This window comes from Chaetomium tenue, assembly GCF_020726465.1.
Source record: "Chaetomium tenue strain MPI-SDFR-AT-0079 chromosome Unknown F5144scaffold_2, whole genome shotgun sequence".
Taxonomy (NCBI): domain Eukaryota; kingdom Fungi; phylum Ascomycota; class Sordariomycetes; order Sordariales; family Chaetomiaceae; genus Chaetomium; species Chaetomium tenue.
In genome coordinates, this window is record NW_027117330.1 from 2,294,157 (window position 1) to 2,318,262 (window position 24,106).

The window sequence follows — 24,106 nt, forward strand, 5'->3', positions numbered from 1 at the left end:
GCCTTGGAAGAACTACGAAAGGGAGATATATCAGTAACCTCCTCGAAGTTCCTAGTTCCGGATTCACGTTCACGGCCTCCCCACAATAGCGATATCTTTTTGTCTTCGTTGTTGTTCAAAAGGGGGCGGTATATTGTCCTCAGAGCGACCAGTTTTGGATCCTTTTCAGCAGGATAAGGAAGATTAATGTGCAAAATGGTGATAACATGGAATTAAAGGGCCCGCTGCTCTAAAGTTGAAGTTGCCTTCATTCCTTGGCCAGTCTAAAGCTTGAAGCCCCCAGGAACACGTTTTTGAAACAAGGCAAACGGATCGTATTTGCTGCTCACCCGTTTAAGGAACTCGAACTCCTTGGAGCCGTAAGAAACGAGAGGTATCTGATACAGTGCAGCATAGTTGAGATATTGGAACTTCCTCAGTAGTCCCTTTGCCTCGGCTCGGGTTCCGATTCTGGAGATAGCCCGGCGGGAGGCTTCTTCAGCTGCCGCGTTTGCCGCAGAGTTCGGCCAAAGCGCCGAGATAAGTATGACTTTTGTATGTTGGGTAAGCAAAGCTCATTATCTAGGGGGCCAGTGATGACCGGAGACCTACCGTAACTATTTCCGTCTTCGGGTCGGGTGCCGAGAACGTTGCCTCCGCTTTTGGCTGCGTAAGACGAGATAACCGACGGAAGTGGCTCAAAGGCGATGGCCCACACGATGCCGCCTTGGGGGTTGACGGCGTACAAGGTGCTGTTGAGGATATCAAACACCTCGAGCATGAACTCAGTGGAGGGTTTCAAAGTCACTGTGGAAAAGAGCCAGTTTCTTGGTACTCATCAGCTTTCGCTCATGTAAAGTTTGAAATCAAAGATGAACGGAAGCCCAACGGAAGCCCAACTCACAAGGGTGGTGTGGGAGCCTCGTCTGCGAATGAAGCCAGCGAGGTCATCTGCGAACTGTTTGAAAGGCTGGGGACGTTGGCGATCCCATCAAAAACCGGTGGATGGGATACAGGACGAGTATACACGGCCGAGTTGCTGATGACCCACGATTTTGCAGTAGAGTTATAGCGAAACGCGGTAACGAGGGAGGCATAGATATCAAAGCTCGGAGACGTTGCAATGTCGGTGAAAGCCTCAAAGACTGAACCTCGCTGAGAGATATCATGGGCAAAGCCCGAGACGGAGATGTTGCCCTGAGGAAATGTGCCGAGATCGAAACGCGTCACAACCCCAAAGTTGTTCGCGCCCCCTTTTAGTGCCCGGTAAAGATCGTTGTGGTGAGTTTTGTTCGCGTTTATGAGGGTGCCATCGGCCAGAACAACCTTTTCAAGGTCAGCGCTGATCGAACTGGGGTAGAACTGCCACTCAAAGGAAACTCATACCTCAAAATTGACGACATTATCACAAGCCCACCCGACACGGGTAGTGAAGTGTGAAATCCCTCCTCCCAGGGTCAGTCCTCCCACACCAACCAGGCCATTGCGCCCACCAGCCACTGAAACATTGAAAGGGTCAAGGTATTGATAGACCTGGAGCCAAGCAGCTCCGGCTCCGACTCTGACAACCGAACTGTCAGGGGTTAGGACTGTGGTATTCAACCCCATCATGTCGATCGTGACGCCGTCGTCTATGTTTGCAAAACCAGCTGCGGGAGCATGGCCTTGGCCTTTGATTGCAAAACGGCAACCGTCATTCGCGGCAATGACTGAGACGGCCCGAGCTACATCTTGGGCCACTGAGGGCCGCAGGATGCAGCCTGGCTTCAGCCCAAACTCTTGCAGAGACCAGTACGAGTCTTGTGTGGCGTTATAAACAGCCTAGCCGGGAAAGCTGACTTTTAAGCCGAGCTCCCGATAGAGTTGAGCACACTGTTTAGTGTTAATTTATGATTCCAAAGGCCTTGTTTGAATTATGAGAAACAAACCCAAGGAGTCACTTACACATCTGTCAACCCCCACCGCATGAACACTCAGTGCGCAACCCAGAAGCATCCAAACAGATCTCATATTGAACTGGTGTATGCGAGGTTTATTGTATGTAGGCGGAAACATAGAAGTGTCCAAGACTCAACTCAACAACTCAAGCGGACTGAGCCCGCCATTTCAACGATATGCCCCTGTTAGGAAATGTCAGCCTATTCGTCCTTCACAGGGATAAAATAACGCTACGGCCCTTACTCGGCCACGTTTGTTAGCACTGCTCCCTCTGAATCCTCCAATTCGGCCCGGTGTATAAACCCGAGTTTTCCCTACCTTATTACCGAACTAGACCGAACTAACTGTATAAACGTCATCCAACAGTGTAACATAACATGCACCTATTCCTATCCCTTTCTAAACCACCTTGAATTTACCATTCCCAGCCCCGCCATGGCAGCACGAAACCCGACAATCCCGCTCACCGCCCGGGAAGCCGGGCCCGAATCCCCAACCCCGGCCGCCACCGTGATCCTGCCGCCGATATCCCGCAAGAAGCAAGCGGCAGTGGTCTCGTCCGCCTTTGGGGCCATCGCCCTGACCATCGGGTACAACCAGTGCTTCGGCGTGTTCCAGGAGTATTACCTATCGCCGGACCAGGATGTGCTGGTGCCCTCGCCCGCCAGCCAGGCCTCACCGCCGACGGCCTTACTCGCTTTCGTGGGCACGCTGTGCTACGGACTGACCTGGGCCGGCGGTATCCTCGTAAACCCGGTCATCTCGCGCATCGAGCACGGTATCTGGGGCCCGGCCACGCCTGCTTCGCGGGTCTGGCGCCGGAGGATGTTGCGTCTGTTGACGACTAGGACTATCACGGTTTCGGGGGTGCTCATGATGTCCGTTGGCTTCGCGCTTGCGTCGGCCAGTAGTTCTATATGGCAACTCTTGCTTACACAGGGGTTCCTGGTCGGTCTTGGGATGTCTCTCTTGTACTTTCCACTCCTGGCTCCCGCGCCCGAGTATTTCACCAACCACCGAGCCACAGCCATGGGTATTGTAAGTTCTATTCCATTTCCATATCAATACCTTACCACGCCGCCCGACCTAGAACTATTACTATCACCAGGGACCCCCCTACTAACCCCTCCCCAGATCCTAGCCGGCGGCGGTGCAGGCGGTCTCGTCCTCTCCCCCGCCTTCAGCGCCCTACTCAACACCATCGGCGGCCGCCGCACCCTCCAAATCTACGCCATCTTCAACCTCATCGCCGGGCTCCCCATCGCCTGGTCCGTCCCACGCAGCCGCTTCGCCGGCACCGGCACCCCCACCACCAACCCCAACAACACCAACCCCCAACCCATCGCCACCTCCCGCCCCTCCACACACCTCACCCGCCCCCTCTCCACGCACCCCACCCTCCTCCTCTCCGCGCTCGCCGCCTTCCTCCAAGCGGCCGGCGCGCAGCTCCCCCTCGCCTTCATCCCGTCGTACAGCGTCGTGCTGGGGCTGGGGGCGTCGCGCGGCGCCAGCCTGCTCGCGGCCAGCAGCGCGGTCAATGCCGTGGCCCGCGTGCTGACGGGGTATGTCGGGGACCGGTGGGGAAGGCAGAATATGCTGGTGGTGACGATGGCGGTGGCGGGGGGGAGCGTGCTGGGGTTGTGGTTGGGGAGTGCGGGTGGTTTGGGGGTGCGGGGGGTGGGTGGTGAAGGGGAGGGGGGGTTGGGGGTGGGGCTTTGGTTGGCGTTTGTGGTGGTGTATAGTTTTGCGATTGGGGGGTATTATGCGCTGTTTCCGGCGCTGGTGGCGGATGTGTTTGGGATAAGGCAGTATGCGGCTGTGAATGCGTTTATTCTGATGGTGAGGGGGTTGGGGACTATGTTTGGGAGCCCCGTGGGCGGGCAGCTGCTTGGGGCGCCGGACGAGGGGGCGCGGGCGTATGTTAGCGTGGCGTATTGGGACGGGGCGCTGTTGATGGCTGCGACTGTGTGTTGTGCGGGGGTACGGTGGGCGGATGCGAAGGGGAAGGGGTGGCGGTGGATTGCTTGATGGTGGTGTGTGTGTGTGGTTGGGTATTATGCTGATATGATCTCAACTCTGTATGTATTAGTATGATATATGACAACACGACATATTTTGGGGGAAAGCCACTCTGCTTCGCTGGAACAATTCATGTAAGGGAGTTGGAGATTAGGGCTCGGCTCACTTTGATGCGGCTGGGGTGGGTGGTTATGAGGTGGTGGTTAGTTGAGGATGGCAGGCTGTACTGTTAAGTAAGTCCTGGGAGATCTCATGAGATTCACATCACTGAATGTGAGTGGTTACATGTACCCTTAACCCTCCTAGCAGATGAAACTCTGCAAGGGATTTAAGGATAGGAAACGCGTCTTCTATGATCAGTAGAGCTTTAGCAAGGGTCGAAGTAGAGAGCAAGATATATAGGTATAAAGTAGCCCGATCTAGTATCATTATACCGGTATGGAGCTAGGTCGAGTGTGATGCAAGAAGTGTACGAATAAACAACATGTTTTGAGTAAATATCAGAGGTATCAACACTAACGCCTGGTACAAAGTACAGTCAGTTGGCCTCATGCTTCCGTGTGATGCCGCCGGAAATAGGCGGTACACCACAGAAGCCAACTGTAAATAGATCTGCCTTGTCTCTTTGATCGACCTTTGCCAGAGAACCCACCAGGGCTGAACTGGGGAGAGCCAAGAACAACATCTGGGGTTATTGGCTTCTAGCGAGCTGACGATGAACGCGATGTTTCAGTTGTTCCCCGCGTGGCAGGGCCTAGAACAACTTGGCAGGAGATGAGACCCCACCCTTCAACATGGAAGATGCCCCTCGCATGCTGGCTTGCGATGGGCGCGAGAAGAAAGTCTCATCTACCTACAGAGACGCAAGCTCGGGTTGAGGTTAAACGAGCTCTTGGAGGCCGGCCGTTGGCAATGGTATGCCGGCAACCCTTCCACAACTGCTTCCTGTTTTCCAAGAAAGGAACTCACAAGGACTTTCATGTTCCACGCTTCCGACTGAACAAGCCAAAAAACCTCTTCTCCTTGACTTCAACTGTGTACGGCTTCAGCGGGAACGTGGGGCGCACGTTATACTCGTCACCGTCCGGGTCAATTGCCCCATATTGCATGACTGACTGCCATTTCCTCTGGGGGATCTCCCCCAGCTTGGTGCTGTCGGAGGCGAACGACAGTATCGATATCCTGTTTGGCACAGCCAACTGTGACATCCCAGGGCTCGCAGGGCGTCGGATTGTTGTTTGGGGCAGCTTGGCTTCATGTTCGTGCTTTGTATCGTCATGTTCGTGTTTTGTATCTGGTGATTTTGATGGAGGCGGCGTGACTGGCTGTGGCCGCTTGCGTAACTTTTCTGTACCTTGCTTTCGATCTTTGCTCGTTTCCCGGCCGTCTTTGGGAGCGGGAGCTGGCGTTTCCTTTGCGTGTTTTGGCCGGGGTTTCTTTGTTGGCCGTGAACTAACAGACCGTGGCCTGGATGCTGACCTAGCATTATGCCGGGATGAAGACGTTTTGGATGATGATTTAGTTTTGGATGACGACGCTACTGAGGATCGAGAGGGACCCGAGAGCCGGCGTGAGAGGCTGTCAATCGCCTTGATCGCATCGGCTCTCGATCCATTCGATAGGGTCATGAGTGACTGATAGTCCAAGTCGAGCCCATCTTTCTTGTCAGAGAGGCGGAGGAGACTGGTGATTGCGCCCTTCAGTTTCTTCAAGACTCGATCCAGAGCCGAGACTGCCCGGGCTGATTTGGCGTTAGCGAGTGAACAGTGTCATTTAGGTAGTGAGGCGCACTCACCGTCGCCTTTCCTGAAACGGTCCCCTGAGGCAGACAACTTAGAAGAGTATGCCCGTTTAATTGAGGAACGGTCGGACTTTAGGGACTTGCGGAGATGGGAACGTTGCTTTTCAGAGTTGACCGAGCCATCCTCTTCACGGCCACGCCCGAAGGCTTTGAGTAGCGAGATGCAGTTCGCATATGTGTCGAGCAACGACTTGATGCTGCCACCGAATGACATTGTTTACCTCTCGTTGTAAGAGAAAACAGACCGATTCAGTTCGATGGTAAGTAGAGTGGCGGCCTGATATACTGTGATACCCGCCTTAGGTAGTTTGACCGCCTGCAAGACCTGACGCGGGGTTAGGTAAGCTCATAAGGTGCCTATGGTTACAGCCGCCATACTCCGAGTCCACTGAGTCCCCCTCCATGAGGTCTTGAGAGTGGCACTTAACCGCCCGCCCCACTGTGTGCTGCATCTCTGGCGCGACATCGATGGCCAATCGTGCAGCAGGTTCCGGCCGTTTGTGCCGTTGTCGGGTGTTCTTGGTTGGTTTCTTGGTTCTTGGCTGGCACGGCTCAAGGCACGGCTGGTTCGGTGAGTGCCTGAGCTCGCTTAAGCAGTTGTGCGGGTCCAAAAGTGGCAGCCACGCACCCAGCGCCCACGGCAGCCCACAGCTGTGGGGCCCCAAGGTTCTGGCCCATCTTTGAGGCAGCCAGGTTTCGGTGGTGGGTGGCAAGCAAGAACTACCTGCCTGAAGAACTTGAACCAGGACTCGCACCAAACCAATCCTGAGACACTCTTCATATCAAAACTTCGCACTCCAATGGACCTCGACGTTGCACGTCCGAGATAATAAACATGCGACTACCAACACAGATAACAGCCGCGTTACCCGTCGCCCTCGCCCTTATCTTCGCCGTGCCGACCGTTAACAGCGCTGGGATCCAACCATCTTTCTACGAACGCAAGGCCCGCACCGGACCCGCCGGCCATGTCTTCCCGTTCCTGAGATGGCTGCGCGATAGCGCCGTGGAGGTCGTCTTCGGCAAACCGTCGACGAGGACAAAGGTCCCGGGGCCTGGTGCGCAGCTGCAATCTAGGTATTCGAATGATGTCGTGGTGCGCTTCAACGTCACCAATTCCGAGGAGGAGGGTGCGCTCGCGCAGGCGGTCGATCAGATGTTCCTCGACGTTTGGGCCTTTACGCCGGAATATGTCGATGTCAGGCTAGACAAGGGCGACGTGTTGGGACTCCTTGGCCTGCTCCCCAAGTCGTTGGAGCCGTCGATATTGGTCCCGGATGTCGCCGCGGCAGTGTGGGCGACCTACCCCTCAGCATCGGCCGAGAAATCCCGGATCGAGTCAAGCATGGTTAATGCCGCCAAACTGAAGACGTCGCTGGACGGGGTGGGGAATATCTTTTTCCAGAACTACCAGACTTTGGCTGTGAGATGAGCCGTTCCCGATTTTCGAGGCTGTTGATGCTGACCCATCTAGGTGATCACGAGCTGGATGCGCCTACTGGAGGCCATGTTTCCATCTATCGCGAGCATGACTAGCATTGGCAAGTCGTACGAAGGCAGGGACGTTTATGCCTTACGAGTCGGGGCTCGTAGCAGTGACAACGAAGACAAGGGGCCGAGGAAGACCATCCTCATTACCGGAGGTCTCCATGGCCGCGAATGGATCTCGACGAGCTCCGTGAGCTATTTGCTGTGGTCGGTTGTCACGTCATACAACAACGAGCCGATGATCACCAAACTTCTTGAACACTTCGACATAGTGTTCATCCCGGTTCTCAACCCAGACGGCTACGAATACACTTGGCAGACGGATCGTCTCTGGCGTAAGTCAAGGCAAGTGACCAAGATGCGCTTCTGCCGCGGACTCGATCTCGACCATGCTTTCGGCCACGGGTGGGACGCCGCCCAACACCAAACCGACCCTTGCTCAGAGAGCTATGGCGGGGACCAGCCTTTCCAGGCCGTTGAGGCGTCTGAGCTCGCGAAATGGGCCCGAAATGAGACGGAACACGGGACCAAGTTTGTCGCCTTCCTTGACCTACACTCGTACTCCCAACAGGTGCTCTTCCCGTACGCGTATACCTGCTCCATCGACCCACCCAACCGCGAGAACCTTGAGGAGCTCGCTGTGGGGCTGGCCAAGGCCATCCGGCTTTCGAGCGGAGAGCCGTACACCGTCACCTCGGCGTGCGAGGGTGCCGTTGCTCGGACGTATAGTGCGAGCGGCTCGCTTCCGCGTATCGAGGCGGGTGGCGGCGCAGCCATCGACTGGTTCTACCGTGAGTCCCCTGTGCCGCAATCATCCGAAAGCGTGGAGACCTAACTTCCAAATCTAGACGAACTCCAAGCACGGTATAGCTACCAAATCAAGCTACGAGACACCGGGAGCTATGGTTTCTTAGTACCCACTGACAACATTGTCCCCACCGGTGAGGAGATGTTGAACGCTTTGAAGTACCTCGGCGATTATCTCCTCGGGAACAACGGAATAGAGAAGTCTCTACCACAGGAAACATCGGATCGGTGGGGAGATCTTAGAAAACGGAGACGGTGAGGATGGCAAAATTGGAGGAAGGGTGCCGCAACCAGCGTTTAAATGGAGCATGGGACGGACTACTGTAATGGGGTTTTATGGTTTGGATGGGAACGTCCGGTTTGGATGGATATTCAATACGAATAGGCGCAAGGCGTTGTTGGTTTGGGGCCGCACGGTCGATAAGGACAGAAGCGTACGAATAATGATTGATGCACATTCGAGGGTCCTCATGGGGCCATTTTCTCCACCTTTTGTCATGTTCTAATGTACATCTCAGCATTGGATTAAATTTGACAACTGGCATGCTTACTTGTGCAGATTGCATCCATCTCTCGAGCAATTCATCTCTAGCAAACAACCATCTCATTAACTCCGGACATTTTTAGTTATTGATAAAGTCCCACTCGTTCTCCTTCGAATCGGACGGTTGGTGCATGGCATGGGCGCAAGGGGCAAATGCGAAATGCAGCCAGGTGGAACCCTGTTCACTGCTCCGGGCCCCTTGGGCTCTAAGGGGATTAGCGTAGGTAAGTGGGGTCGCGCCCAGTCGCTCAGCTTGGAAGGAGCTGACCATGCTGACCCAGCCTGGCCCACCGCAGCCCACCTCCTTGGTTTAGCATTTGGCAGCGACTGTTCGTGGAAGCAAGTTGGACAACCCCCTTGTTGCGAAGATTCGTCTTCCCAAAACCGTCATTCGACAAGCCCGGAATCAAATCCGACGACCTGCCATCCCATCCGACCTGCCTGCAACCATCGGTGCACAACATACCGCGCTCCATCAATTCACTCGTTTATACCAGCAGCGCAAACCTTTTCTGCGTTCCACTGCCCGATTGCTCAGAGGACCTGATTTCGCCTTATTTCCGAGTTACAACCCTGATCGAGACCGCCCCACCGATTCTTCGTCTCGTCGTCTCGATGGACTATGACGATTGCGCCGAACTATAATCATGCCGTTCCTGCGACGCCGCGGCATCATGGCCAGTGAGAGCGATATGCGGCGCCATTCACTGCTCGACACTCTCTCTGCGCCCACCCCAAAGCAGCCGCCAACATTCAACTCCGGGTCCACCGCCGACCTGCCCGCTCTAACAACGGTAGCAGAAGATTCGACATCCCCAAACATCCCCAATTCTTCGTCCGACCTTCCCCGAGATAGCATTTCCGTGGCATCTACACATGGCGTCCCTTCCATAGTCGAACCCGCCGATGGGCCCGCGTCCGTCGCTGGCTCCGACCACTCTCACAAACGCCGACGCTTTTCGATGCTGAGGTTTCGTAACGCGTCAGACTCTCAGCTGGCTGCGAAGGCGAAACTCCATGCCGCGGCGCAGAAACCCCCACCAGTACCGCGCCGTACGTGTCACCCTTTCGCATTACGCGCTGTGCCCCCCGAAACACAGAGACCGAGCTTCGAGGTATTGGTACTAACACAAAATTCTAGCTCCGGAAATCATCACGACAGCCCCAACTTTCAATCCCGTCGGGCCTCGAAAGAAAACGTCTCGAATGAATTTTGGGCGACTACGTCGATCGGGCGAACTTTCCCGGACGGATGAGGCGAACGAGGCGAACGGCAGGTCCGTCGGCCACGAGCGGATTTCTAGGGTCCCCGAACATAGTGTGTCGTTTGACGAACCGAACCGCCCGTCGTTCTCGCACGCCCACGGGCCGCCACCATACGGAGATGAGCGCTCGTCGGCATTGGCACTACCTCCCAATAGGTTGTCCGAGTCTTCGAGGTCGGATGCTAGTTCGGGGGACAGGGTCTATGGCACTACCACGACGACTACCCACACAGTTCACACTACAACCACCTTTTTTAGACTTCCGCGCAGGAAACCCAAGCAGCCGACGCCGTTATTTCCTATCGCACACCTCCAACCAAAGAGCAAGCCATCCTTCGCAGAGGACTCGAATCTCTCGAATTCGTCTTTTGCCGCATCCGACCGGTCTGGCGCCAATGCTTCACGGGGCAGCCAATTCACCCCGACGCAGTCAAGGGCGCCGTCGAGGAACGGGGTGACGACACCACCTCCCACGAATCCAGGGACCGCAATGTTGGGGAGGCCGGCCGCATCCCCGGCTACGGCTCTCTTCCGTCCCAGCTCCCGGCAATCTGGGCAATCTTCACCAACCCGGAGTTATATACATAGAAGGGGTAGGTCCTCGACTATGAGCTCATTGGGAAGGAATTCCCCGCGGGATTCGGTGGATGATCACTTAGCCCCTCCAACCACAAGGACCTCGATATCGACGGGCCGAAAGAGCTTCAGCGATCTTCTCGGTCTCGGCCGGCTGCGCCAGGGCTCGGACATGGCGGCATCTCGGCAAGGAACATTAACCCCTATGACGCCAGGCTCCAGCGCGTCCAAAAACAACTCTCTGCAACTTCCTCGCGAGTCCGTTAATCTCCCGGAGCGCCGAGAGGATGACACGCCGGCGAAATATCTTGAACGTCTCCTCGATGTTGTCAGCAGGAGTGTGGTGGCAGCAGCCCTCTCCAAGAACACCGACCCATTTTCGCAGTCCGTATTACGGAGTTATATGCGGGGCTTCTTGTTCTTTGGTGACCCAATGGACATGGCGCTGAGAAAGCTTCTGATGGAAGCAGAGTTGCCAAAGGAGACGCAACAGATCGACCGTTTCGTGCAGGCGTTTGCGAACCGGTACCATGAATGCAACCCCGGGATCTACTCATCGCCAGATCAAGCTTACTTCATCGCTTTCTCTCTCCTCATCCTCCACACCGATGTGTTCAACAAAAACAACAAGCACAAGATGCAGAAGGCCGATTACCTGAAAAACACACACGGGGAGGGCATCTTCGATGACATCCTGGAGGTTTTTTACGACAACATCACATACACTCCGTTTATCCACGTTGAGGATGACTTGGATATCAACGGCGAACGGATAATTGCGCAGAAAGCGCGCAAGAAGTCCATATTTCCACACGCCGTTCCGGATCCCGCCAAGAGAGTGGCGAAGGAGCCGGTCGACCCTTACACGCTCATCATCGATCATAAGTTGGACTTGCTCCGGCCCAATCTGAAGGACGTGATGCAATTGGATGACCCATACGGCTACCTCGGGACTGTCAAGTCCCTTAACATGAAGGAACTCCAGAGAACCTTTTTCAAGACCGGTGTGTTGCAGATAGTTTCGGCAAGGTCACGCCCTGACGCTTTCATGACGGAGAAGACGGTTACGAACCCGGAGCAAGCCCACCCTGGCATCGTGGACATCAAAATTACCAAGGTTGGCTTGTTGTGGCGGAAGGATGCGAAGAAGAAGAAGACGAGATCACCATGGCAAGAGTGGGGTGCCATCCTTACCGGTGCTCACCTCTACTTCTTCCGCAACACCACGTGGATTAAGCAGTTGATGCACCAACAGAGAGATCACCTTAAGAAGGGCCATGATAGCGACCCGTGCATCTTCAAGCCGCCTCTGGATCAGTTCAAGCCCGATGTTCTAATCTCGACAGACGGCGCGGTGGCCTTGCTGGATTCTAGTTACAACAAGCACAAGCACGCTTTCGTGTATGTCAGGCATGGCGGGCTTGAGGAGGTTCTCCTAGCTGAGGACGAGGAGGAGATGAACGACTGGTTAGCCAAGCTCAACTACGCCGCCGCCTTCAGGACGTCTGGCGTTCGGATGCGAGGCGTCATAGGAGGCAACTACGACGGGCAGAGCCGGCGCGCAATCAGGGGATCCGGGAGTGGCGACGTTCAGGTCATCCAGACTCCCTCGGGCGAAGTGACGGTGACCCGCAGCCGGATCGACCACCAAATGGCTCAGGATATTCTGGCCGCTCGGCGGGATTTCATGCGCCAGAAGATCATCGATGCCGATGAGAAGCTGAAGGAAGTCGAGGGGGTTCTCGAGTCTCAGCTTCGCAACTCACGGCATCTTCAAATACTCGCACCAATATCGCCCAAGACACGGGACCAAATGTTGCTTTCAGCCGCACGCATGGCGGCACAACTCAAATGGACGCGCATGGAAATTTGGAAGCTCAAATGCCATCGCGATGTTTTACAGCTCGATATGGAGGAAGAACGTCAACTTCTCGGTCTTCCGCCAGACACAAAGTCGGATACTCCGGCTAAGACTCTCACCCGGGAAGAGTCCAAGCTCAGCCACGTCTCTGCTTCTCAAAAGAGCCTACGGTCTCCAGAACAACTGTCCTTGACAAGGTCATCCTCCGTCGCTGCGAAGTCGGATGATGACTCTTCACCGGTGACCGAGGTCTTTCAAACACCGCCTACTAGTGCGAGCGTCAGCCAAGAAGATTCATGGGTTTCACCAGGCGCCGCATCCGATCACCGTGGCCCGAGGAAGACATCGGTCTCAACCGCGATTGGATCGGAGGTATCCGTCCCTGGAACGCCGCCGAACAACGAGGCTGGGCCATCCACCTCCCCGAAGAAGCGCGATTTCGAAGAGTCGGACGACGTGGATGCTGGCGAGCGGGGCCTGTTGGAACAAGCCGGGCTTCTCGAGCCCGAAATATCGCGTTCATCGGACCCCCGGAGCACCAACGAGAACGTGGACGGGGAGGAGACCCCCGAGCGCCGTGAGCGCCCCTCCAGCGGCACTCCCGCAGACCGAAGCGAGCGGAGCAAGATTCGCCGCAGTCTGCAACGCACGCTCAGGGAAAGTGCTGGTCACATCTCGCACCACCGGCACCGTAGGGCCAAGGACTCGACATCGAATGCCACGTTGTCTGACGACGCGAACCGGGATGCTCCCGATGTCCTACCTCGGGGGACCGGATCGTTTGTGGTGCACGGCAAAAAGGCTTCGGTGATCACTTTTGGCAACGAGCTTCAGATGCAGAGTCTCGCGGCCGAGGAACGTATCCGCCAGCGGCTGCACCGGGACGATTCATCCAGCAGTCGCACTGGCGTAACAGAAGGCACTGATTTCCAGTCGATCTTGTCTGCGCGGTCCATGCGGGATCGCGAGCATCGTGGGTCCGCCGCCAGTGCAAGCACTGCCACAGCAAAGAGTTTCAGGGAGCTGCATAGGAAATACTCTTCTGCCGCCAGGGGCATCAATGGCAACCTTGCGTTGCCATCTGATGAGGACAGCGACGCGGCGGTCAGCTTCTCTGATGGGCACCGCACGCCTCTCCCGCCCATTGACGGCGAGGAGGAGCAAGAACGGGAGCTGGGGAACGATGCCAACGGAGACACGGACGCTGTCGAGTATTTCGAGCTCAGCCCGCCGCCCAGTCGCGAGGGCCGCAACACAGTGTTTTTTACTCCCGAGCCACCATCGTCGCCCATCATCGAGGCGGAGAAGGAGAAAGAGGTGGGGGTGGAGCACAACGATATCGCTGAAGGCAGCGATCGGCTCCCGAGTCCGCCATTGCAGGCCGTCGGTGCCTAAGGAGAATCGCGTGTCGCGAACCGCAACCCACCCACCTACCATACGACAACTCACCCTCACGATTTCATTCCTTTCGATTCGGTTTACGACATACAGGTCTCTCCTTTTTTTCCACATATCATTGTATTAATGTACCTTGACGCGAACACGTTTGCGCGTCTCCAGGGCAAGGCAAGGCAAGAGAAGAGAAAATATGGTGAATGAGTGAAGGCGGCTCGACGCGGAAACCAAGGCTTTTTGTCTTTCCCTTTTCTTCCTCCGTCGTTATAGATTTCGACTACGCCCTTTTTGGGGCCTAGGCTATCTGGCTCTTCCAGAAGACACAACATACACTCCCTTTTCCTTGCTTTCTCTTTCTACTTTTTTTGTGTTCACCGGGTTAGCAGGTAACGGGCAATGGCTTGGGGCATTGAGACGTGGGATGGATGTCTGTCTCCCTCCACGCACGACTATCACTCCTTTTAATATGTGTCATTCTCTTCTCTTCGTCTTCGCTTTTTCTTTCTCCTTCATTGATGGGTGGGTGGGAATATGATGGGGCTGTTGGGCTGGCCGGGTGGCATACTCGAGGATCGGCTGCTGATCAGTGGTTGTCGGAAAAGGTCAGTCGTGTTGTGGGATCACTCGTTCTTATTGCTATGGGGGGCAAGCACCCATCGAGGTATCAAATTGGGTCGGGCGGTGGCAGTTGGGGGGGTAAAGGGGCCAACCGTTAAGAACTCTGGGTTTCCCATCACTGGGACGTCGATATGTCTGTCGGTCGGTGTGCGACGAGCGTTGGTGTTTTTGTTTTCACTTCCCGCTGGCTACCCGCAAGTCCGTTTACTTTGTTGGTTGGCTGGCTGGTTCGGTTGCTTAGTGATGGACAGGGCTGGCTGGCTGGGCAGATGGAGATGCGGCGCACGCAAGGACGGGGTTGGGGGGGAGGGATACATGGTTTTTGCCTTTTTGGTAGGAATTACGGTAGAGTACTATTGAGCAGTCTTATGCAACTCAAAAGGCGTGTCGTGCACATTTTGCCCCTGCAGAAGGTTTGCCGTGTGGCATGTGGTGACCCGTAAAAAATGGCTTTTAAGACGGATAACATGTCTATTCTTCAACTGACAAGGGAAGTGAGCGAGCGCCCATTTCATTTCTTCCCCTTCTTCTTCTTCTTCCCTCCTCCGCCGCCGCCGGACGCAGGTGCCTTTTCCACCCTCACGGAGCCCGCACCGCCAGCCAGCTCGAGGGTCTCCTCCTCGCGCACCACACCGCCCTGCGTGGAGTCGGCCACCCGCTTCTTGCCCTTCTTGCCCTTGGGCCGGTAGCTGCTGCGGTCCCGCAACGGCAACCACCGCTCCGGGTCGGGCTGCTTGCTGGGGTCGTACGACTTGGGCAGCTTCCTCTTCCTGCGCTTCCTCGCTGGCTGCCCTTGCTGCTTCCCCTTGCCGGCTTCGTCTTCCTCGCGGGCCCGCTTCTTGCCTTGTGCATGGGCGGCCGCCGGGGCGGTGGCGACGCCTGCCTCGAGCAGGGCGGCGGCGTCTACGCCGCGGGTGAGGTCCTCGACTGAGGGGAGGGCGTCAAGGTAGGGTTGCACCTTGGAAAAATCGGATGTCGCGAGACTAGCGACGAGACCGGCCTTGGCGGTGCGGTCGCCAGGTTGAGCGTCGAGGAGGTGGGCGAAGGCTTCGCCTGCCGAGGCGAGGTCGGCGGGGTGGGACGAGCGGAGAAGCTCGATGCCTGCCTCGCGTAAAAGCGAAGTGCCTGCTCCATTGGCGGCGGAACCCGTTTTCTTTTGCCAGTGTGCCGCAGCTTTAGCAAGCTCGTTGCGAATGGCCGAATGACGGCCTTGGGTGCGGTAAAGTGACACGGCTAGGGCAACCAAGCCAGGCGCAAAGCGCACATCAGCGTGGTCGGGGGTTGTAGCAGCTTCCAGGCGCTTTAGGAAGGCTTCGAGGAGGTTGATGGCAGGTCCGGGGTTTTGGAGCTGGATGTAGAGTTGGATGACAGTGAGCAGGAGGCCGATGTCGTCAGGCCTAGTCTCAAGCAGTGGGAGAACATGGCGAAGGGCTTCTTGACCGGTCTGAAGCTGGGAAGCAGCTGCAGCGCCGAGGATCCCAAGGTCACACTTGGAGCTGGAAATAGCCGGGATCGCTTCCTTGGACAGGATCTTGGAAGTGGACTTCCCAACGCCGGGAAACTTCTGAACCTGAAGACTCAGAACATATCTGTTGCGGCGAAGAACAGAGCTCTGGTACTCAAATAGCCTGTCGTTCCCCTTACCTTCTGGTAGAGACTCGCTGAGCCGCTGTGCCATGTAAGGGTTGCTTTCGGCCTGAAGGACGAGAGCATTTGTTCGAGCAACCACCGTGGCTGAAGAATCCGGAGTTTCGTCGAGGTTGAGCGAGTTTTGGAGGGCCACGGCCTCGGCCAGTTTCCCGAGCTTGGTGAAGACGTAGGCTTGCTGCACGACGATAGGCACCAGCTCAGCCTTCTTTTCCTCCTCGGTCAGCTCGTCTGTTGCCTCACACAGGTCTTTTGAACGCTTGAGGAAGACAACAGCCTTGGAAAAATCCCCGCGAGAAATGCATCCGCAAGCCGCATTGTATGCCGTCTCGAACGCCTCCAGATCCTCCCTCCCGGGCTGCTTTTCCTGCTCCGGCACCGCCCAGCTCTTACCCTGCCACTCAAGCTGCGCATTCGTCGCCGACAGGTTGATCCGCAGGTCGTTCTCCTCGCCATGGCCTGCCCCGCCCTGACCTGCCCCGAGCTCCCGGTATATGGTGGCGGCTTGATCAAACTTCTCGGCGCGGTAAGCCACCTGGGCAGCAATGTGCTTCAAACCCCTCTGCGCCCTCCCCGTGCTGACACCCGCACCCTGCAGCACAGCCTCGGCGGCATCCAAATCGCCCGTCTTGTAGAGTGCATAGGCCTTCTCGAACGCACAGGTCGCAGCTAGGGTATCGCCACCCTCGGCAATAACACGCAGGGCATCGTCGAAGCGGTCGAGGTTCAAAAGTGCCACCACGCGCGTGTGCTGGGCCGCGTCCAAGTGGAGGCCACGGCCCTTTGCAGCGAGCACGGCGGCGCTTGCGAGGTCGAGCGCCTCGGCGTGGTCGTCGATGGACGCACCTCGGAGGAGGGAGTTGAGAGCGACGACGGCGGTGTCTCCCATGATGGCGGTGGGAAAGAAGGGGCTGAGGACCGTTTAGCGTTGCCTTTGCGCATTCAAGCAGTCTGGGGTTCTCCGAGGGGGGAGAACCAGAAAGTCTGTGCTTTGGCTGTTTGCTTGGCTTGACTTTGGGTGGGTTTATTAGGTAGGTTTGGTTTGGTTGTCAGGGATGGTGGGTTGAGCCTGAGCTGCTTCGACCGTCAATCAACTGCTGTCTGCTGTCGCGTTGCGGTGGCAGGAGGTCAACTGCGGGGCACTTCCTGGCCGATTTTTGAACGACTTTTGTGGGGTGAAGTGGGACAGCTCAGGACGGCAGGCTCGAGGCAAGGGCTCCAGGGGTTAGCTTCTGATGGCTTGGCTTTTCCAGTTGCATGGAAGGAATTGAAACAGCTCGAAAAAGGCGGCTTCGGTTCCCTCGGTTGAATTAACCTGTTATTTTTCGGCTTGTCATTTCTTCAGATTTCCTTGTTCCGTCATCTTATCGAATCAGCGCGGTGGGGTTTGGCGTTGTGAATACACTTATTCAAATCCAAATTGAGTCAACAACCATGATCAGTTTGAGACCGTCTACTTCTGCCTTCCGGCAGGCATACTCCGGGTGCACCTCTCGGGTCCGGGTCCGGGTCCGGGTCCCGGTTTCGGCATCGGCTCCGGCGTCCGGGAGATTTCTCGCGGCCTGTGTGCAAGCCTCATCCCCATTTTCGACCGTTTCACTCGCATATGACCTGCATGAGCCAGCAAAGCCCGTTGCCGACAAGCAAACATCGCCAATCATTTTTATGCACGGCGTGTTCGGGTCCAAGAAGAACAACCGGACCGTAAGTAAGTGAGTTGACTCCCATACCAACCATCGATACTATTTGGACGAACATCATTAAGGTAGTTAACTTGGTATGGTAACAGAGTCTTAGCCCGGGACCTAGGCCGACATGTCTACGCTGTGGTAAGCAACAAGAGGCCTCACTGAATCCACTCAGTGCCCTCGTTGATACCCATAACAGGACCTCCGCAACCACGGCGATTCGCCTCATGATCACCGCCATGACTATCCCGCCATGGCCGCCGATGTGGCCGACTTCATCCGAGAACACGGTCTGAAAAAGCCGACCCTGATCGGCCACTCAATGTAAGCGAGGCCCTCCCAACGACAGCAGGCACAAATAGGTACAGACCAGCTCACCCCAGCCCCCCCTTCCCCCCCAAACAACAGGGGCGCCAAAACCGCCATGACGCTCGCCCTGCAATCACCAGACCTCATCTCCAACCTCATCGCCGTGGACAACGCCCCCGTGGCCGCCCGCCTCGGCTCCGACTTCGGGTGGTACATCCAAGGGATGAAGAAGATCGACGAGGCGCAGGTCACCCGCCAAGCCGAAGCGGACGCGATCCTGGCCCCCTACGAGCCCTCCCTCGCGATCCGGCAGTTCCTGCTGGGCAACCTGCACCGCCCCTCGCCGACAACCAGCCAAACACAAAAATTCCGCGTGCCGCTGTCCATCCTGGCGCGCGCGCTCGACCACCTCGGCGACTTCCCCTTCAAGAGCCCCGGCGAGGTGCGCTTCGAGAAGCCCGCGCTCTTCGTCCGCGGCACCCAGAGCCGATATGTGCCGGATGAGGTGATCCCGCTGATCGGGCAGTTCTTTCCCCTGTTTGAGCTGGTCGATGTGGAGGCGGGGCATTGGGTGATTTCGGAGAAGCCCGAGGCTTTTAGGGATGGTAAGTGCTGCTGCCCTGAGGTGTGTGTGTGTTGCGAAGTTTATGGTTGTGCTAACGGGAAGTGATAGCCGTGGTACGGTTCCTGGAGCCCAAGGAGTAACAAGGGGTGGCTAGATTGAAATTATGTTCATGCCCTGAATCTGTATCCATACTAGACATGACCAACTATAGAGCTGTATATACACTCCGTAAATCCCGAGGTTGTACTGAAAGTACAGTTGTTAACCAAACGATGATCGTGCGTCGTGCAGGCTCCACATTAATGGCAAAGTTGGATATCATCATGATTCGTATCAAGCCATACCCACTGCACCAGCGTACAATAATTATCGGCGGAACTAGCTCCAGGGGATACGGAAGCAACCCTATCTCATCAATGGCCTTTACTGGCATGAGCTCTTTCCGTTCGTCCTAACCACGGCATGCAAAGACAAAGCAACAGAGCAACAATCATGAGAGGTTGGGCCCGATGGCAGTTGGTTGATGTGACAATTGGCTGAAACTCTAGGTGGATGCGCCCTTGCCCTTGCCATGTCTCCCAATTGTCCCGCCGCTCGACTGCTCACAGCCCACCACACGTCACCAGGCGCCTGCCATTAGGTACCGTAGACCGTCCAGTCAAGGAATTTAGTGCCCTCGCTGCGATATGCTGTTGCTGGTCGTGTCACGGTCTTTTTGTAATCCTTTTTGATTCCGTGCGCTCCGCCATCGTAGACAGAAAAATCGTTACCTTGACTACTGTACCATGATACCACGCCAAATGCAACGAAAGCAAGCCCAAAGCCCCAGTGAGGTATTGCTGATGAAAACCCTGCCCAGTGCGTTCCCAATAACAACAACCCTTATACCGCCTCGAGGACCTGCTCACGGAACTCCCGCTCAACCTTCTGGCCCTGCTCGTCGGTGCTCGACTCGCCGTGGAGCGTCATCAGGGCGCCGAGGTCGAACTTGGGCTGCTTGAGCAGCTTGACCTTGCGGATGTGGACCTGTTTCCTATGTTAGCTACCCTGCCGTAGCCGCCCCCCATACACTCGTGCCGGTACCACATACGTTCTGGAGCGGGTAGATACCCTGAGTGGCCTTCTCGATCTCGCGGCCGATAACCTCAGGGATGAGCTTGGAGGTGAGCTGAGTAAGGGTGCAGCTGGAGGCCTCGCGCTGGATGATCTCGGTCATCTTGCGGCGGATGGCCCGAATTTGTGAAGTCGCGGCATAGGTCGTCTTCTTGATCTGGTTCGGGCGGCGCTTGGTGAAGGCAATGGCGAAGAGGCGGAGGAGGTAGTGGTCGGTGGTCATGACGGTAACGTTGGCCTCGATCAGGGTCTGCCACTTGCGGACGAGCGAGCGGAGCTTGTCCGAGGTGAAGTCGAGACCGTGGAAGTTGGTCAGGCAGTTCTTGCCCTGGACCTCATCGACACGGAGCTTGATCTTGCGGAAAGAGTGGTCCTCGTCCTTTTGCAGATCGGCGAGCGAGACCTCGACGATGCGACCCTTCAGGGCATCGTTGGCGTTCTTGAGACCGGTGGTGCGGTTGACCAGGGTCTTGCCGACACTGATCATCATGTTAGAAGCCCGTCTCGAATTCGAAGCAGTCTCGTGCGGTATGCGTCTCGCGGGCGCGGGGTCTTACTCTCGGATGGCAAACGGCGCGGGGGCCTAGGATTCAGGAAACGTCAGTTTCTGGGCATGCCAAAAGCAACCATCTGAAGAATAGCGACTCACCTTGATGCCGTACCAGTCCTTACGGGTGAAGGGGTCCTGGGTCTTCTTCTTGAGGCCCTTCTTGCCCTTGGACAGTCTCTTGTTCCTGCGGTCGGGTATCAGCCATCGGAAATTCCACCAGAAGCCAGGCGGCTGCTCGAAGTCGTGCAATTCGCGTTGAAATCGGTCATTTGGGGCGCAACGTACTTGCCAACAGCCATCTTGACGAGCAGCTATGTCAACGGCGGGACAGATGTGCTGCTTTGTTAGTGATGGAGACCGTGGAATCGAGGTCACGAAATTTGGGGGTTTCTTCGCTCGAGTCGAAATTGTGATTTCGTTGTGTGGGCGCAGCCCACCAGCGGAAAAACTAGAGATGTGGGGCCCCTCAAAATCATTACAATTGGCTGCTCGGAGCTTAGGGCTCGGTGGTCCGTGCGTCCTTGCCTGCCAGCCTGCTTGAGTCGGCAGGTCGTCAGGTCAAGGCCTGAGAAACGATGAGAGGTTCAGAACAGCAGTGTCAAAAGACAGATTCTTTCGTTCCCACGCTGGCCTGAAGGTGACAATTTTCGAGCAACGTAGTCGCGACACACGCCCCGTATACACTCCGACGGAATGCATATACACGAACACAAAACAGGTAGGTCAACGAATCATTATTGACTCTTAAGTATTCATTTTTTAGCTTGTGGTTCTTGCGTCAACTTGCACCACAATCGTTGCAGGTTACATAGACAGACACCCGAATTCACAAAACACAACGACGAGGAATCAGTGAGGAGTCACTGAGGGAATCGCTCTCTGCAACATCTGTTTGCATTGGGTAGCTTCATTTTCATAACCAATCTCGCTCCGTTTCTCCATTTTTCGTCTCCCCACCCCCAATCCACATGTGCCACAAAGGCAAAACCATACACGAGCCCTCGCAGAACGCCCAAGGCGTATCACGGGCTTTTTGGCTCCTTGCGACCGCTATCCGCTACCCGGCGAGTTCCGACTCTCAAAGATGCATTCCCAGAGTACCAAGAATTCCATGGCTTGAGGCTTCTCCTTCGCTCCGTTCACAAATCCACGACCATGAAGAGTGTTCCTCCTTGAAGGTACTACTCTCGCTTTTCTTTCCAACCGAGACCCTTCCGGCCCGTTTCGGGGGCTTTTGCCACGTTTTCGTGATGTGGCGGTGGTGGTTCGGTGTCCCTGACGTGGTGCGCATCGCATCAAATGGCGGCGCTCCTGTCTCTGGGGGTGAAGTAGCGTGGGCGTGGACGTTGGTTCTGCTTTTGCTTTCGATTTCCGCGGCCGAGTCATGTCGGGGTCATGTTGTTGACCTGTATCGACGTTTGGCCTCGGCCTTCCCTTCAGACCGAGTCTCTCAAGGCGACTTGGTCTCCGACTTCTCGTCGTCTTGCTGGTTCGCTTCGTACAAGTCGAAGCTGGGGAAGCTGAAATACCGTCCCGAAACTGTGTCCGCAATTAGCAATGTCTCCTGTCCAAACAATATGGCAAGGACGTACATGGATGAGGATGCAGTTCATCAAAGGCATCCGGGCTGCTATCGGGCGAGGATGACAGCGAACCGTGACGCTCCATGTTCTCGTACATGGATGAAGGCGTGGACATCATGGCCGGTGACCTGATGACCGATTCCGGTGGTGAGCCAGAGACAAAGGCCACCCGGCTCAACAGCTCCGTCGCCCGCCGGCCAGATTGAGTCGCGAGAGCATTGGGGCTGGCGTTGGAGGTTGTAATGGAGGGCTCAGTCGCGGTGGCCCTAAGAAGTCTTGGCCTCCTTGTACTGGAGCACCGATCCGACGAATCCCTCCTCTGCATGCGAACCGACTCCGAGGTGACTGAACCCATTGTGAAGATGGTTTGGGGGTTGCTGGTGTTTGCTGGTGTTTGCTGGGGTAATGTGCTGCAGTGGGTGGTTGATTGTTGGTTGGTGCAGGTGGTCGTTGCTAACAATTAAGAAACCCGCCGAGGGTTATGGATCGTTCATTACAGATTGCTGAGAGTAGAAGTGAAGGGAGAGAGGAGAGGGGCACAACATTCAAAAGGCTGATGAGAAGCTTAAGAACGAAACCCACTTGGGCCGAAATGCAAATCCGCTCAATGCCGGAGAGTGACGGTTTCAGTGACGGCACTCGCAACATTGCCACTTGGCAGTCCATGGTACGAGTTGTTTGGCAAGGAGTGGGAGGCTAAGCCCTTCCGATCTGTTGTCCACCAAGGCAAAGCGCGGGTGGGACGGCGATGCCTGGCCTTGTCCCCTGGCTGGCCTGGGCCTTCGAGACTGCCACTTCGCAACCACCAACCCTGCTTGGGCGACTGGGTTTGCCTGACACAATGCCATCCAGATATTGGTTGCTGATGGCTGTTTCCCCATAGCACCCACCCCCTTGGCTTGCCGCGGGCCGTAGCCACACGAACGAGGTACCACCACACACTTTCTGGCACACACTTCCTGCTGACCCGTCCCAAGTTCGGGATCTTGGGCATCCAGCCAGACAAGCCAACGCGCCTCAAGTGACACCTGCACTGCACACACTGGTGGTCCAACTGTCCCGCAGGGCGGGGAGGAGCGCCAAGGGTGGCCCCGTCAGGCTTCCAGACAATACCGAGTGGAGTACGGCAACCATCGCCAGCCATTCAAGTCGTGACACTTCAGGCGCTCTGGAGCTGCACCCTGCAGGCGGTGCATGGGTGTCTGGCGGCGATTGGCGACCTGGATCGCCTGGCCCAGGTATTCATGGTATTCCAGACTGAGCCAAGACGGCGGGTGTGGGCCAGCGTGCGCCAGGTACATCCATACTTCGTAATGTACTTCGTAACTTGATGAGTATTAGTTACCCATACCCGTCTTGCCCGTACAGGAAGGACGCTGGCAGCGGCTGGTCCAGTCCCCAAGGTGAACCTGATCCCAGGCACGAAGGCGGTGATCGTCAGCGCACCATCCCCAACCATCCGCCGTTATGCACGCCCTAAACGACTGTCCCAGTAACGCGCCAACGCAGCTAGGCTCTTTGGGGTTGAGAATTGAGGAGAAGACGCGATCCATCGTTGTCCGTCCCTGGCCTCGTGACAGTCCCAGATCTCGTTACAATATCGGCTTGATTACCCGCCCACCAACTCTCGTATGGGAATTTTCTTCACCGGTGCTGCAACGCAACCACACACCCCGACCTCGTGGGACCGCGGCAAGCGGGAGATGGGATTGATTGTGGGATGATGGACAATCCGTTCCGGACGTGTCCCCCATTCGCCTCCTTCCCGGCATTGGCATTGGCTTTTGGCATTGGCTTTGGCACTGGCACTGGCATTGGCGCGATTTGTTTTCCAAAATGCGCGTTGGGGGGACAAAGCAAGTCTCACCGGTAAACCACAAGAAACAGGGGCCGAGCGACCGATCGCCGGATTCGACTCGATCCCCGGCTTCTTGTGACCGCCCACCCGCCGCTCACATCCGGTCCCTGCTCCCACGCGGAACGTGGGGAACTTTCCCCAGACAACACAACACCGCCATGTCCGGCGTTGCCAGGGGGGGAGGGGGGTTACCTATCCAGTCCTCGAATAATGATGAGAGCAAAGCAGGCCGGACAGAACATAACCTGCGCGATTTTACCCATTCCCCCAACCTCAATCCCACGAATGATACCATTGCCAATTCTCGTCGTGAATCATCAACCCCCAGGACCGTTTCCCCCGAGCCAAACAAGATTGTCCCCCGGATCCGGGTTGTGTTACCATAATCCGGCCAGGGATACTATGTAATGACCAAGAAAAAAAAGGGCAAGAATGAAGCAAACGGAGTCTCGAACCCCAGTTCATCCCAAAAAACGGGTTTCTTCCTTCCGGGGTTTCCGTC

General features: G+C 56.2%; 10 protein-coding genes across 10 annotated transcripts; 5 read left to right on the top strand and 5 right to left on the bottom strand.

The window, feature by feature from the left end:
* Nucleotides 1-263: 263 nt before the first annotated feature.
* F5144DRAFT_590267 (uncharacterized protein) lies at nucleotides 264-1,989 on the bottom strand (the record flags this gene model as incomplete). Its single annotated transcript, XM_066790143.1, has 5 exons — nucleotides 264-529; nucleotides 592-806; nucleotides 884-1,134; nucleotides 1,366-1,800; nucleotides 1,924-1,989. The coding sequence occupies 5 exons, from the start codon at nucleotides 1,987-1,989 to the stop codon at nucleotides 264-266; spliced, it is 1,233 nt and encodes a 410-aa protein (XP_066646429.1).
* Nucleotides 1,990-2,093: 104 nt separating this feature from the next.
* F5144DRAFT_618547 (major facilitator superfamily domain-containing protein) lies at nucleotides 2,094-4,368 on the top strand (the record flags this gene model as incomplete). The annotated part of the gene is made up of 3 exons (XM_066791924.1): nucleotides 2,094-2,111; nucleotides 2,284-2,824; nucleotides 3,059-4,368. The coding sequence occupies 3 exons, from the start codon at nucleotides 2,094-2,096 to the stop codon at nucleotides 3,943-3,945; spliced, it is 1,446 nt and encodes a 481-aa protein (XP_066646430.1). The 3' UTR covers nucleotides 3,946-4,368.
* Nucleotides 4,369-4,639: 271 nt separating this feature from the next.
* On the bottom strand, nucleotides 4,640-6,055 carry F5144DRAFT_114474 (uncharacterized protein). The gene is made up of 2 exons (XM_066782161.1): nucleotides 5,732-6,055; nucleotides 4,640-5,677 (listed from the first exon to the last, which is right to left on the bottom strand). Exons 1-2 carry the CDS (start codon nucleotides 5,949-5,951, stop codon nucleotides 4,914-4,916), a joined length of 984 nt encoding a protein of 327 aa, XP_066646431.1. The 5' UTR covers nucleotides 5,952-6,055; the 3' UTR covers nucleotides 4,640-4,913.
* A 517-nt stretch (nucleotides 6,056-6,572) lies between these two features.
* On the top strand, nucleotides 6,573-8,291 carry F5144DRAFT_545003 (uncharacterized protein; the record flags this gene model as incomplete). The annotated part of the gene is made up of 3 exons (XM_066787334.1): nucleotides 6,573-7,160; nucleotides 7,212-8,016; nucleotides 8,074-8,291. 3 exons carry the CDS (start codon nucleotides 6,573-6,575, stop codon nucleotides 8,289-8,291), a joined length of 1,611 nt encoding a protein of 536 aa, XP_066646432.1.
* A 606-nt stretch (nucleotides 8,292-8,897) lies between these two features.
* On the top strand, nucleotides 8,898-13,939 carry F5144DRAFT_114710 (uncharacterized protein). The gene is made up of 2 exons (XM_066782163.1): nucleotides 8,898-9,629; nucleotides 9,718-13,939. The coding sequence occupies exons 1-2, from the start codon at nucleotides 9,224-9,226 to the stop codon at nucleotides 13,671-13,673; spliced, it is 4,362 nt and encodes a 1,453-aa protein (XP_066646433.1). The 5' UTR covers nucleotides 8,898-9,223; the 3' UTR covers nucleotides 13,674-13,939.
* Nucleotides 13,940-14,727: 788 nt separating this feature from the next.
* F5144DRAFT_114712 (uncharacterized protein) lies at nucleotides 14,728-17,143 on the bottom strand. Its single transcript, XM_066782164.1, has one exon. The coding sequence runs from the start codon at nucleotides 16,825-16,827 to the stop codon at nucleotides 14,803-14,805; it is 2,025 nt and encodes a 674-aa protein (XP_066646434.1). The 5' UTR covers nucleotides 16,828-17,143; the 3' UTR covers nucleotides 14,728-14,802.
* Nucleotides 17,144-17,372: 229 nt separating this feature from the next.
* On the top strand, nucleotides 17,373-19,120 carry F5144DRAFT_641338 (Alpha/Beta hydrolase protein; the record flags this gene model as incomplete). Its single annotated transcript, XM_066792764.1, has 5 exons — nucleotides 17,373-17,646; nucleotides 17,748-17,767; nucleotides 17,826-17,950; nucleotides 18,035-18,540; nucleotides 18,609-19,120. 5 exons carry the CDS (start codon nucleotides 17,373-17,375, stop codon nucleotides 18,638-18,640), a joined length of 957 nt encoding a protein of 318 aa, XP_066646435.1. The 3' UTR covers nucleotides 18,641-19,120.
* A 215-nt stretch (nucleotides 19,121-19,335) lies between these two features.
* Nucleotides 19,336-20,746, bottom strand: F5144DRAFT_114559 (40S ribosomal protein eS1). The gene is made up of 5 exons (XM_066782162.1): nucleotides 20,449-20,746; nucleotides 20,263-20,347; nucleotides 20,171-20,196; nucleotides 19,591-20,092; nucleotides 19,336-19,526 (listed from the first exon to the last, which is right to left on the bottom strand). Exons 1-5 carry the CDS (start codon nucleotides 20,460-20,462, stop codon nucleotides 19,383-19,385), a joined length of 771 nt encoding a protein of 256 aa, XP_066646436.1. The 5' UTR covers nucleotides 20,463-20,746; the 3' UTR covers nucleotides 19,336-19,382.
* Nucleotides 20,747-21,613: 867 nt separating this feature from the next.
* Nucleotides 21,614-22,101, bottom strand: F5144DRAFT_599555 (uncharacterized protein; the record flags this gene model as incomplete). The annotated part of the gene is made up of 2 exons (XM_066791018.1): nucleotides 21,614-21,702; nucleotides 21,756-22,101. The coding sequence occupies 2 exons, from the start codon at nucleotides 22,099-22,101 to the stop codon at nucleotides 21,614-21,616; spliced, it is 435 nt and encodes a 144-aa protein (XP_066646437.1).
* Nucleotides 22,102-22,338: 237 nt separating this feature from the next.
* On the top strand, nucleotides 22,339-23,242 carry F5144DRAFT_590275 (uncharacterized protein; the record flags this gene model as incomplete). Its single annotated transcript, XM_066790144.1, has 3 exons — nucleotides 22,339-22,413; nucleotides 22,630-22,993; nucleotides 23,115-23,242. 3 exons carry the CDS (start codon nucleotides 22,339-22,341, stop codon nucleotides 23,240-23,242), a joined length of 567 nt encoding a protein of 188 aa, XP_066646438.1.
* Between the last annotated feature and the right edge of the window lie 864 nt (nucleotides 23,243-24,106).